General features: G+C 35.5%; 1 protein-coding gene across 1 annotated transcript; it reads left to right on the forward strand.

Annotated features, from left to right (window-relative positions):
- Positions 1–5,756: 5,756 nt before the first annotated feature.
- LOC143888651 (zinc finger BED domain-containing protein RICESLEEPER 2-like) lies at positions 5,757–6,992 on the forward strand. Its single transcript, XM_077393087.1, has one exon. It carries the CDS (start codon positions 5,757–5,759, stop codon positions 6,990–6,992), a length of 1,236 nt encoding a protein of 411 aa, XP_077249202.1.
- Positions 6,993–13,628: the final 6,636 nt, after the last annotated feature.

Consider the following 13,628-nt stretch of genomic DNA (forward strand, 5'->3'; position numbering starts at 1 on the left):
TTCACATTTAATTCCTATTTGTGGATGATCGTAAGTGCATAGAAGCAATTGACACTTAGAGCTAATCTCATATCAAACTAAAGAGAGATATGTATCGTAATGATCAATCAAAAGTAAGCATATGGAATTTATTCAAACATGCTCTCAAAGAGATATAAACACGTTAAGGTACAACATATATCATTGCATGGATGACATGCACAGTATTAGGGTATATAACCGTTTGATACACAAAAGGCAAGCATAGTTAAGCATATCTATCAATTTTATTACTTTAAAATGATGTGTTCATTTAAGTTCATCCCCTAGATCTAAGATTTTTAAGTTGGGGATTTTTGAACCCAAACCATCTTGGTTCCAACCATGTTTGTTCTATATAAATCATCTTTCTTAACCCAAACAAACGTTCTTGATTTTACAAATTTAAGCTTGCACCTAGATTTGTAATGTCCTAGTCTACCACAATAGTCACATGAAAATGATGCGTAGGTAGATGGACAAGATGATCTACAAGAATGATGATGATGAGCATATTTTACACTTTCTTGTAGCTCATGATTTTCTAATTCTAATGTTTTATTCTTCAATCTCATCTCTTCAATTTCTTTTTCTAAAAGACTTATGTCATGAGATGAAGATGTTTTTAATTTTTCTTCTTCCACTTTTAGGAGTTGGTGTTCTTTTTCAAGATTCTTAATCTTTTCATTTAGCTCATTAATTTCATCACTAAATTTATCATTTTCTTTTGTGACTACTTGATGCTCCTTTTTCAGACCCTCATATTTCTTTTCAAGGCTAGTAATAGTATTTTTAAGAATTTTGTTCTTTGGTATTTGACTTTGCCATTGTTCATGTAATTCTTCAAAGCTACTAAGGAGTTCCTCATAGTTTTCATTTTCATCTTCCAAGGTATTTTCATTAGATTCTTCAAGTGTTGCTACTAAACATAGATTTTTCTTAGAACAAGTATTTTCAATTTTGTTCAAAATTTCCTTAGTATTTCTATATGATGATATTTTATCATATATGTTTGGTGGTAGAGAGCAACATAGAGCAATCAAAGCTTTTGCTTCTAATAAGGATAGTTTTCTATCACGATCTCTCAAATCTCTTGATTTTGAGTTTAACATGAACCCATTTTCAATAATTTTTACCATATCTTTATCTAGACCTTTTAAAAATGATTTCATCTGAATCAACCAAGATTCATAATCAAATCCATTCAAAGAGGGTAGTCTAGATCCCATCTTGTAAGGTTGCCTAAAATATTATCTTTTAGCTCTAACCGGTTAAGGTTGCAAACTTGGAGCCCAAGCTCTGATACCAAATGAAATCCCAGTTGGGCAACCAAGAGGGGGGTGAATTGGTTGGGTATTAAAATTTCTACTCTTTTAGTATTTCTTTTCAAAAGATTACTAACACTTGTTAATTACTCTTTGGTTAATAAAGGTTAGCAATCTTTCGAAAAGAAATACTAAAAGAGTAGAAATTTTAATACCCAACCAATTCACCCCCCTCTTGGTTGCCCAACTGGGATTTCAGTAAGAACATTTAAACTCATCTATATAGGGTTCGACTTACCTAAATAAATCAAAAGCATTTGTTTCAGTAAAATCGAGTCTCCCTCCTTTCCTCCCTACATGGGAATTCGAAAAATAAAAGCTAATTTTCCTCAGCTAGGTCATTTGCCCAGCGAAGGTAATCATACTTTGAAGAAAAACACAGCGAATTCTTATCTCAGAAAGTCAAGCTCAGTACTCCAAGTACAGAAAATCAAGATCCATCTCAGTACTCCGTGTACAGGTCACAGAAGGTCAAGATCCAGTTTGGTAGTCATTGTACATAACTAAAATGTGCAGAAGAATGTAACATCACAATCAGGGATGCCCAGAATGCGCCTTCCTCTCAAAATTGCTATCTTTATTTCTTACCCTGTATTAACTTTCTTTTGTCTATGGGAATAAATACACTAGAGGCATTTTTTATTATTAGTCACAAAAATATGACTAATAACACAAAATGCATGATCAAAATCATTAAAGAAACCATGCTAGGGACGTTTTGCATTATTAGCCTTCGCTAATAATGCAAAATGCTCAAAATCAAGATTAGCCTTCGCTAATAATGCAAAATGCTTACAAACTGAAGTTATTTAAAAGAACTATACTAGGGGCATTTCTGTATAAATACCCATCTAGAACATATGTCTATTTATACAAAAATACTCTTTATTTCAATACAAACAACACAAACAACTGCAGATAAAAGCAAACAAATAAAAACTGATCCATATATCAAATGTGTGTCTGATCAATCCAGAAGATAAAATACATCTCATATCCAACTGGGGGAATAAAAAATCATTGTTCATTAGTAGGGTCTGTCAAACCCTGCTCCTGAAGATCCTGGACTACATCCGAGGCGGACGATGGGTCTAATCTCAGCTTGGACACTGAAGACTTCCTTGACTCTCGAGATCCCTCAGCTGGACTCTCTCCAGGGTGTGCTCTAGCAAGCTCACTATCAAATCAATAAGTTTCAAAACTCCCGCAATTTTTGGCTCATTTCGCCGATGTTTCATCTGGGGATTCCCGGAATCTTTCAGCTAGGGATCAATCAACTCTTTGGGCACTCCTTGAGTCTTCCAAACACATTTATTCGACGTCCTCCCAACAGAGTTGAGTTGTTTTGCTCCCAAATAACCAAGGATTCATACATCTTTCCCCGCAGGGACTTTATAAAGTATGATCAAGGCAACCAATGCCCCCCAAAAATCTTTTCCATTGGGATTCCGAGATCCTTGGAGACAATCCAATATATCTTGCATCATCCGTGGCAGAGTCCACTCACTCCAAAGGATGTTATTATTTTAAAAGAAGTTCTTGATTCCTTGCAAAGTGCACATGATGTACTTGAAATAGAACTTGATAAAAATGCATCACTTGAAAATTCTCTTTCTAACATGACAAAAGAATTTGGTTGGTTAAAGAAAGACCATGAATTTTTAGATGATGAAAATGAAAAATATAAAGTTGAAATTCATGATTTAAATGCTACTATCAAAATTTTAAATAAAAATCGACAAGAACTATCTATTGAAAACAACAAGCTAAAGCATGAAAATAGTAAACTATCTCATGAACATGATGAGTTAAAGAAACTCTTTGAAAAATTCGAACATGGTTCACTAAAATTGGATAGGCTTGTTGATATTCAAAGATTGTCACATGATAAAAGTGGACTTGGACATAAATGGAATACTACAATGTCAAATTATAAAAGTAAATTTGTAAAGGCCTCTTCTAGTGGTACTAAAACTTGCTTTTATTGTTGTCTAGAAGAACATTATAAAGTTGCTTGCATGTATGCTAAACAAGATAAAATCAAATTGAACTCTAAAGTGAAAATAAATGAGCTTAGCAAGATTAAGAAAAATTGGGTACCAAAGGGATCTCACCTGCTTATGCATATGTAGGTATGCCCTAAAAGCCATAACAAGAAGAACACATGGTACCTTGATAGTGGATGCTCTATACACATGACCGGAGATCTCACTCAATTTGCATCCCTATCACTCAAGGATGGTGGAGATGTTACCTTTGGAGATGATAAGAAAGGAAAAGTCAAAGGAGAAGGCACCATCGGCAACTCTTTCTCTCCCATACATGATGTACTTTATGTTGATGGCTTATCCCATAATCTTATTAGCATTAGTCAATTGTGTGACAATGGTTTTGAAGTAGTCTTCAACCCCACAAATGCATTGTTAAGAATAAGATAGATGGAAAAGTACTATTCATAGGTTCTAGAGACAATAACATTTACACTATTGGGCTAGATGATCTTAGACTCCAAAATGTAACTTGTCTTAATGCCATTAGTGAAGATTCTTGGCTATGGCATAGGAGGTTGGGTCATGCCGGAATGGATCTCATTTCAACCCTCTCCTCAAAAGACATTGTTAGAGGATTGTCTAAGTTCAAATACACCAAAGATCACATTTGTAGAACTTGTTAATTAGGCAAACAATTGAAGAGCTCATTTACCCCTAAAAATTAGGGATGTCAATGGATCCAGACGGTCCAATGGATCGTCCGAATCCGAACGTTAATGAACGGGATCTAAACATACGAATAGGATCCATGGGCTTATTTCGGACCCTAAAATCTGGGATCCGAAAAATTTCGGATTGGGTATGGGCACGGCAGAGATGCCCATTGGATAGTCACGATCCGAAATGTTTGACAAAAATACCCTTCAAATTTTGTAAATGCTATTATTTCTATGAAGGGTATTTTGGTCAAAACATCTCTTATCACTAATGAATAGGATAAGGCAGCGGGATTTCCTTGTTTTCAGACTTTCAGTTTTTCACTTTTCAGCCGTTTCATTCCTCCTTTTTAACTTTTACTTTCAGTCTTTCACCGTTTCAGTTTTCACTTTTCACGGAGGAAAGAAAAAGGGATTTTAGGGTTTTGTTCTTTTCTCTACCATTAACAACAACGGTGTGTATCTCTCAAGCTTTGAAGGTAAGGTTTGATTATGTTAGTTCATAAACTCACATATTACCCTAGAAAACACATGCATTAAATTTGGGGATTTTGCTTTTTTTTTTTCATGAGATACCCATAAACCCTATCCACAAAAAATAGGGACAAATCAAAACCCCAATCTCTAACCTGATATCAGCTTCTTTGATTCCCAATATTCAAAGCCCGCCCAAACCAAATCCAAGACTTCGAAAAGGGGTAAAATTAAGGAGACCCACTTGCCTCAAATGATAGAAATTTTTTTCAATCTCCCCAAAATACCATAGCATAGCCTCCAACATCCAAACCCTTCTCAGAAAGAAACCTACAGTGAATAACTAAGGGTTTTGGAAAAGACCCAAAACCCAATACATGAATTTCAAACATAATTTTTTTTTAGGGAAAATGGTTTTAGATAGAGATTCCCCAAAACCCAAGAAAAACCCAAAAAATAAACATCGAAAAATCAAGAAAGTTATTTTGAAGCATCAAGCAAACCTTTTTGAGGGCTTTCATTAGCTTTAAAGAGATAAATTGAGACCCATTTGTCAGATTGTTGGAGGATTAAATTTTAGAAATGAAAATTTTGAATTTGAAATAGTGTTGGAAAAAGGTTCTGGAATTTGTAGAAGAGTCTTTTTGCAGATGGTGAGGATTAAGAACTATTCCTCACCTCTTGTGAAGTTAGAAACTCTTTGTTTTAAGCAATGTTTATACATTGAATTGGGCTAGGCCTTCTTAAATTAATGGGCTAAATGATCTAGATGGTTAGGATCAAGCCTCTAACATTCAGATCGAAGGGTTAGGATCAGCCTATGGAAATGATTTTTGGGACACAACCTATTTCAGCCGTGGCCCATCTAATGGATGGTTTGGATTATCCTATGGTGCAGGCAATACTGTACTTTTAATAAAGTGAAGGCAATAAGTTTTCATGGTTTTGGATCATCCTATGGCACATCTAATTGCGCTCCCCTTTTAGCGGAATTGTGGGCAGACTTAACACTTTTTGACGTGGGGTGAAAAAATCCTCGCTCTATAAGTTTTCATGGTTTCCAAACATGGCCTTTTGTTTATGAATGCTTTTTATGTACAATTCAGAAACTCATTTACATTCTCCTGTATTAATCTCGCCTTGTATCTTTCTTGATTGTAATGAATGATGCTAAACTAGCTAAACAATATCTATGGTTAGTTTTACATGTTATACAGGAAATTATTTCAACAATGTCTGAGGATATTGTGGATGTTGATGTTAATGATGGAAATCACTCACCACCTAGCCCTAGACGACGTAAATTAAGGTCAGTCATTTGGAATGATTTTGAAAAAGAAGAAGATTCAAATGGGGTTTTGTGGGCTAAATGCAAACATTGTAAGAGGAATCTCACGGGTTCAAGTACTAGTGGAATTACTCACTTAAAACGACATCTTGCGCATTGTCCTAAAAACAAAAATCAGGACGTAAGACAAAAAATTTTGTCTTGGGGTCAAGCAAAAACAGATGGGAGTACTTGTATTAGTAATTTTAAGTTTGATCAAAATCAAAGCCGACAAGATCTTGCTCATATGATAATGTTGCATGAGTACCCCTTTAAAATGGTAGAACACCCCGGGTTTATTAAATTTGCTAAGAATCTTCAGCCGTTATTCAAGATGGTGTCTAGGAACACTATTAAGTCTGATTGCTTAGCGATTTATAAGAAAGAGAAAGAAAAGCTCTCTACAGTATTTGAAACTATTCCTGGTCGTATCAGCCTTACAACAGATATGTGGACATCCAACCAAACACTTGGATATATATGTCTCACAGCACATTTTGTTGATCATGACTGGGTGTTGAACAAGAGGATAATTAATTTTGCCGTGGAACCATCTCCTCACACTGCAATAAATTTATGTGACACAATTTATCGACAGTTATTAGAGTGGAAAATTGATGGAAAGATATCTACCATGACTGTAGATAATTTGACAACAAATGATAGCATGTGTGCTAGGTTGAAAGAAAAATTGCATGACACACTTCCACTTGAGGGTAAGTTTTTTCACGTTCGTTGTTGTGCACACATCTTAAACTTGGTTGTACAGAGTAGCTTGGAAGTGATTAATAATGTGATCCACAAGGTTCGTGAGAGTGTGAAGTATGTGAAGGCTTCACAATCACGTCAACAAATTTTTCAGGAATTGGCTAGAGTGTCAAAGATAAGTAGTGAAAAGAAGGTTTGCCTTGATGTTCCAACTAGGTGGAACTCGACATTCCTTATGTTACAAGTTGCACTAGAATATAAGGATGCATTTCTTCAAATGACGCAGCGTGATCTGAATTATCAAGTAGCACCTACAAAAGATGAATGGGAAAATGCTAAAATTATTTGCAATTTTTTGAAAGTCTTTTATGATGCTACCAATATTTTTTCTGCTACCAAGTCTCCTACTAGAAATATATTTTTCCTGAATTAGTATCAATTCGGTGTGCATTGCATGAGGCATATGTGTGCGATAAATTGTTTATGAGATCCATTGTTGAGAGAATGAAAGACAAGTTTGATAAGTATTGGGGAGAATGCAGCTTGATCTTATCGATTGCAGTAGTTTTAGATCCTAGGTACAAGTTGAAGCTATTGGAGTATTATTATTCTAAAATTTACTATTTTGAAAGAAGTGAGATGGAAATCCAAAAAGCCAAAAATGCCATTAGAGACCTTTACCGAGAGTATGAAAGAAAACAAGCTTCATCTACCGAGATATCATCTCTCTCAGGTTTTAATTTTGCAAATGAGGAAAGGGTAGGGCTCAACACTAATCCAAGTCGACAAGATAAAATGAATCTTTTTCACCAATTTGCTATAGAAAGTTCTTCAAGGGTGGAAAGGAAGGGGGATTTAGATCATTATTTGGATGAAGCCATTATCATAGTTCCTCCCACGGATGAATTTGATGTATTGAGTTGGTGAAAGAGCAATGCACTCAACTATCCCACACTCTCTATAATGGCTCGTGACATCTTGGGGATTCCCATATCAACTGTAGCTTCTGAGTCTGCATTCAGTACTGGAGGTAGAGTATTAGATCAGTATCGTAGTTCATTACTTCCAAAGACAGTAGAGGCTCTCATTTGTGGGCAAGATTGGTTGCAGGCTTCAATTGATGGTACATATATATTCAATTTAAGTTTTTTACTATTCTAATTGTAGTTTATAAATGTGGTTTTTAATTTTTAACATTTGCTTCGTATACTTGTGAAAGGTTTGGCTAGTTCTACGAATTCTATCACAATTGGCGATGAAGACTAGAGGTGGTCTTTATAGTATTTTCTCTGAGACAGGTAAATAGTTGGTTACTTATTAGATGTTGCTTAATTTTTTGTTTTGCATTGTTGAATTTATGATTCACATATATTTAAATTAATTATTTTGTTCCTTTGTATGTTGGTGTAGGGTATATCGACAATGGATTGGAGATTTTTTTGTTTAGTTGTGCCAATCGCAAAAACAATGGATTGGAGATATTTTTGGTTTAGTTGTGCCAATTGCAAAACCAACATGGCAACAATGTGTTTTTGAGTTTGATATTTTTATTTATTACTTTATGGTTACATGAATCTTGTCAACTTTTGCAGACCTATGTATTTATGGTGGGTTGATGTTATTATTAGTGAATTATTTACAAATGACTCATTTGATTTGTTGTCTTGGTCAAGCATCATTTTTCTTATTATAAGTTTCACTATTTCAGTTGAAAGTATACACAATTCTTAGAATTTGCAGGAATTTAGAAATGGTTTAGAAGAGCAATACTATTTTTGGATGGTTCCGCGTCATGCTGGTGAGGATTATCATGGTGAGTCTTTTTTTTTCTTGATTCATTTTCTCAGTTTTTACTTTCATTATGCTGGTCTATTGAACATATATGCCGTCATGAATATATTATTAGTTCATCAGTTTTTATTACTGAATGTTATTGTTATGAATCATATTCCTTGATAATAGTTATACATTATATTTGTGTATGTAATTTTGATTAGTTTTAATGTTTACAAGCATTATTTTACACATAGATTAAACATAGATAAAATTTTAATTTAGTAGAAGAAAATGCATAGAGACACACTAATAGTGGACTGCCATTCTTACTCGTTTTAAAAAAAATAGTTGTTTACTTAGCTTAGTGGGACATAATAGGACACTCTGATGGACGGTCCGAATTAAAATGGATCGTGATCATGACTTGGAAATTAGGATCCGAAGAACAATCCGAGTCTGACCCGACTGATAAGGAATTTGAATGGATCGTGACTGTGACATAGGTGGATCCGACCCGAAGTGGATCCGTTGACACCCTACATGGTACCTTGATAGTGGATGCTCTAGACACATGACCGGAGATCTCACTCAATTTGCATCCCTATCACTCAAGGATGGTGGAGATGTTACCTTTGGAGATGATAAGAAAGGAAAAGTCAAAGGAGAAGGCACCATCGCTAACTCTTCCTCTCCCATACATGATGTAGTTTATGTTGATGGCTTATCCCATAATCTTATTAGCATTAGTCAATTGTGTGACAATGGTTTTGAAGTAGTCTTCAACCCCACAAATGCATTGTTAAGAATAAGATAGATGGAAAAGTACTATTCATAGGTTCTAGAGACAATAACATTTACACTATTGGGCTAGATGATCTTAGACTCCAAAATGTAACTTGTCTTAATGCCATTAGTGAAGATTCTTGGCTATGGCATAGGAGGTTGGGTCATGCCGGAATAGATCTCATTTCAACCCTCTCCTCAAAAGACATTGTTAGAGGATTGCCTAAGTTCAAATACACCAAAGATCACATTTGTAGAACTTGTCAATTAGGCAAACAATTGAAGAGCTCATTTACCCATAAAAATATGATCTCAACCACCTACCCCTTGCAACTACTTTATATGGATATTTTTGGACCAATGAAGACAAGTAGCCTAGGTGGAAAGAGGTACGTGTTTGTCATTGTGGATGACTACTCACGATATATATGGGTCATACTTTTAGCACATAAAGATGAAACCTACAAAAAATTTCTTAAATTGTGTAATCAAGTCCAAAATGAGAAAGGTATTTCCATATCTTACATTAGGAGTGACCATGGAACGGAATTTGAAAATGTACAATTTGACACTTACTGTAATGAACATGGCATCAAACACAATTTTTCTGCACCTAGGACACCTCAACAAAATGGGGTTGTAGAAAGAAAGAACCGAACCCTCCAAGAAATGGCTAGAACTATATTCCATGAAAATGATCTCCCAAGATATTTTTGGGCGGAGGCGGTTATCACCGCTTGCTATATCATAAATAGGGTATATATGAGGCCAATTACTAAGAAAACACCTTATGAGCTTTGGAAAAACTTGAAACCAAATATAAGCTACTTTAGAGTGTTTGGTTGTAAATGCTACATCTTGAACATTAAAGATAACTTACACAAATTTGATAAGAAGTCGGATGATGGCATATTCTTAGGGTATTCTACACATAGCAAGGCATATAGAGTATTTAATAGAAGAACCCTAGTTGTAGAAGAATCCATGCATGTGACATTTGATGAGAGAGAGCCAACACCTCAAGAAATGCCACATGATGAGGATGAACATATTGAACATCTCTTACCTAAGACAAATGCTCCTCCCCATGCATCTACAAGTAATACATTACTTATTGAGGAAGTTGAGAGTGTAGATGATGACTCATTACCTAGGGATAGGAGAATATTGGTAGATCATCCTGAATCCCAAATCTTAGGTGATGCCATATCGCCGGTAAGAACTAGATCATACTATCGAAGTGTGAGTAACAACTTGGCGTTCCTATCCGAATTAGAACCTAAGTCCATCGAGGAAGCAGAAAAGGATGAATATTAGTTGATGGCTATGCAAGAAGAGTTAAGTCAATTCGAAAGGAACAAGGTGTGGAGGCTAGTGCCTAGGCTTAGTGATCATCCAAGCATTGGCACGAGATGGGTGTATAGAAACAAAATGGATGAAAATGAAATTATCACTAGAAATAAAGCTAGGCTTGTAGCCCAAGGGTACAATCAGGAGGAAGGAATAGACTATGATGAGACATTTGCTCCAGTTGCCCTTATGGAAGCTATTAAGATACTCTTGGCATATGCATCTCATAAAGAATTTAAACTATATCAAATGGATGTCAAAAGTGCCTTCCAAAATGGTTATATCCAAGAGGAAGTGTATGTTGAGCAACCTCTAGGTTTTAAAGACTACAAACATCCAAATCATGTCTTCAGGCTTGATAAAGTTTTATATGGGTTGAAGCAAGCTCCTAGAGCTTGGTATGAGAGGCTTTGCACATTCCTAGTGGAAAAAGGTTTTGAGATGAGAAATGTGGATAAAACATTATTTATCAAAAGAGAAAATCAAGATATCCTCCTTGTCCAGATTTATGTGGATGGCACCATCTGTGGCTCAACTAATCAAAAAATGTGTGATGAATTTCCAACTCTAATGAAAAATGAAATTGAAATGAGCGTGATGGGTGAGTTAACCTACTTCTTAGGACTCCAAATTAAACAATACCAAAATGGGATATTTATAAATCAAGAAAAATATACAAAAGAGTTATTAAAGAAATATGGCATGGATAGCAGTAAGACATCAAGAATTCCCATGAGTACAACTGCTAAGCTAGAAAATGATGAATTTGGCAAATCTGTAGATCAAAAGATGTATAGGGGTATGATAGGTAGCTTACTCTATTTGACAGCCAGCAGACCAGACATTATGTTTACTGTCTGTCTCTGTGCTCAATTTCAATTGGATCCAAAGAAGTCTCACCTATTGGCAGTCAAGAAGATCTTCAAGTACTTAAGAGGAACCCAAAGTCTGGGACTATGGTATGAAAGATCTACCGCCTTCACTCTCATTGGATATTCAGATGCAGACTTCGCTGGATGTAGAGTGGATAGGAAAAGCTCTAGTGGGACTTGTCAATTCTTGGGCAAATCACTTGTTTCTTGGTTTAGCAAGAAAGAAAATTCAGTAGCTCTGTCCACAACAGAAGCAGAATATGTGGCAGCTGGAGCTTGCTGTGCACAAGTCCTATGGATGAAAAGCACATTGATGGACTATGGAATTAAAATGAAAAATATTCTCATCCAATGTGACAATACTAGTGCTATAAGCTTAACAAAGAACCCCATACAACACTCTAGAACAAAACATATTGAGATTAGGCACCACTTCATTAGAGATCACTCACAAAAATGGGATATTTGCTTAAAATATATCAACACTGAGGAACAATTGGCTGATATCTTTACAAAACCCCTTAGTGATGATAGAATATGTTTTATCCGAAGTGCCTTGAATATTTGGAGTGCGGATCAAGTCAAAGAAATTGCCAAATAAATACTGTGTGCCTTTCAACAGCTTATCTATAAAGTATATATATATCATCCTTGTTTGGTAGTATCTGCATGAATGAGATGTCAAACATTAATCTTAAAAATCACTCAATTAGTACTCTTAGCCTTCTTAGTTCTCTAAGATGGAGATGTACCTTCACCTTAATTAAAATACCTAACAATTTGACAATATGTCAACATCTCTGAAATAACACAAGAGGGGGGGTGAATTGATTTTAACACTTAATTAGGCCTTTTGAAAATTAATTATGAAACCTAATTTGAATTTTCTTCTCTTGATTAGATTTTGGTTAGTTCAAATGAGATCAACACAAATAGAAATACCAAACCAAAATTAAGAATGAAAGTGCAAAAATAAGAAAGAACACACCGATATATAGTGGTTCGGGCAAAGCCCTACTCCACTCTTCTTAAGATCGTCGTTAAGGTTTTCCACTATGTGAGACCTCCACGATGCCCGGCTCCGAGGCGATTACACTTCCAAGGGATATTAAATGAGGATGCCCTTACACCTTTACACCGACTCTCCTTCTTCGTCGAGTTCTAAGCAATACTCCATAGGGTATTAAGATAGGATGCCCTAGCCACCTTTACAAGATAAGAAGATGAAGATTTGCTTGGCTTCTCTTGAAAGCTTGATGCACAGTTGTCCCTTTGATTGCTTCTTGAATAGTGGTTGCAAGTGAAAGCTCTAAATCCCAACTCAATAGATTTACAAGTGCAAGGCAAGTTTTGGGAGAAAACAAAATCTTAAGCACAAATGGATTGCAAGTTTGCTTGAAAGCTTAAGAAAGTTTTTCAAATATTCAAGAGAGGAAAATAATCCTCTTGAATGTGTATTTATACCCTCTTATGAAAATATGACCGTTTGGAATCAAGGAAATCAAAAAACCAATTTTTAATTCAAAACCAACGGCTATTTTTTGAGCTGTCGCGAGGTTCTCGGAACATTCTCAGAGCTCCGAGAAATTCTCGGAGTTCCGAGAAAACGGCCAGAAGATGGAAATATTCTACTGGACTATTTCTCGGAGTTCCGAGAAAATGACCAGAGTATGGAAAATACTACTGGACCATTTCTCAGAGTTCCGAGGGAACTCTCGGAGTTCTGAGCTCCGAGAAAAATCTCGGAGTTTCGAGAAGCCTAAAATAAGCAGATTTTTGAGATTTTATTGCTTATTTGATTTTGGGCTTTTGGAACTCAATTCCTATGATATTGTTGGAATGTTTATGAGGGTCCCAACATGTCGGTCCACCACATAATCATTTTATTTCTTAAGTATTTTTTAAAACTCTTTTGAAAAACCTTGCCTTGAACTAATAAATCTAAAGAGAAAGGATGTACAATGATACCCATGTAACTTTCAACTTCTCTTTAGTCTTGGTCTTCAATTGATCTTCCATCTTGTGTATGCTTGCTTGAGAGATGATGTGAGCTCCACTTAGCTCCTTTGAGTCTTGTGTTGGTACGTCTTCAAGCATGACCATGTAGTGTGTTGGTTTCTTCAATGATCAATCCTATCTTAAACACAACACTTCAAGGCAAATTGATTAGTATTCAATAACACAATCAATTATGTTTAGAATCATCAAAACAAGATAGGAGAGTAGACCCTTGGGCTTACAATCTCGATCATGAACATGTATATGTGCATTACTTGGATACATATTTT

The sequence above is a fragment of the Tasmannia lanceolata genome, unplaced genomic scaffold, assembly GCF_043159265.1.
Source record: "Tasmannia lanceolata isolate RefF3 unplaced genomic scaffold, GAP_Taslan_0.1 ptg000012l, whole genome shotgun sequence".
Classification (NCBI taxonomy): Eukaryota; Viridiplantae; Streptophyta; class Magnoliopsida; order Canellales; family Winteraceae; genus Tasmannia; species Tasmannia lanceolata.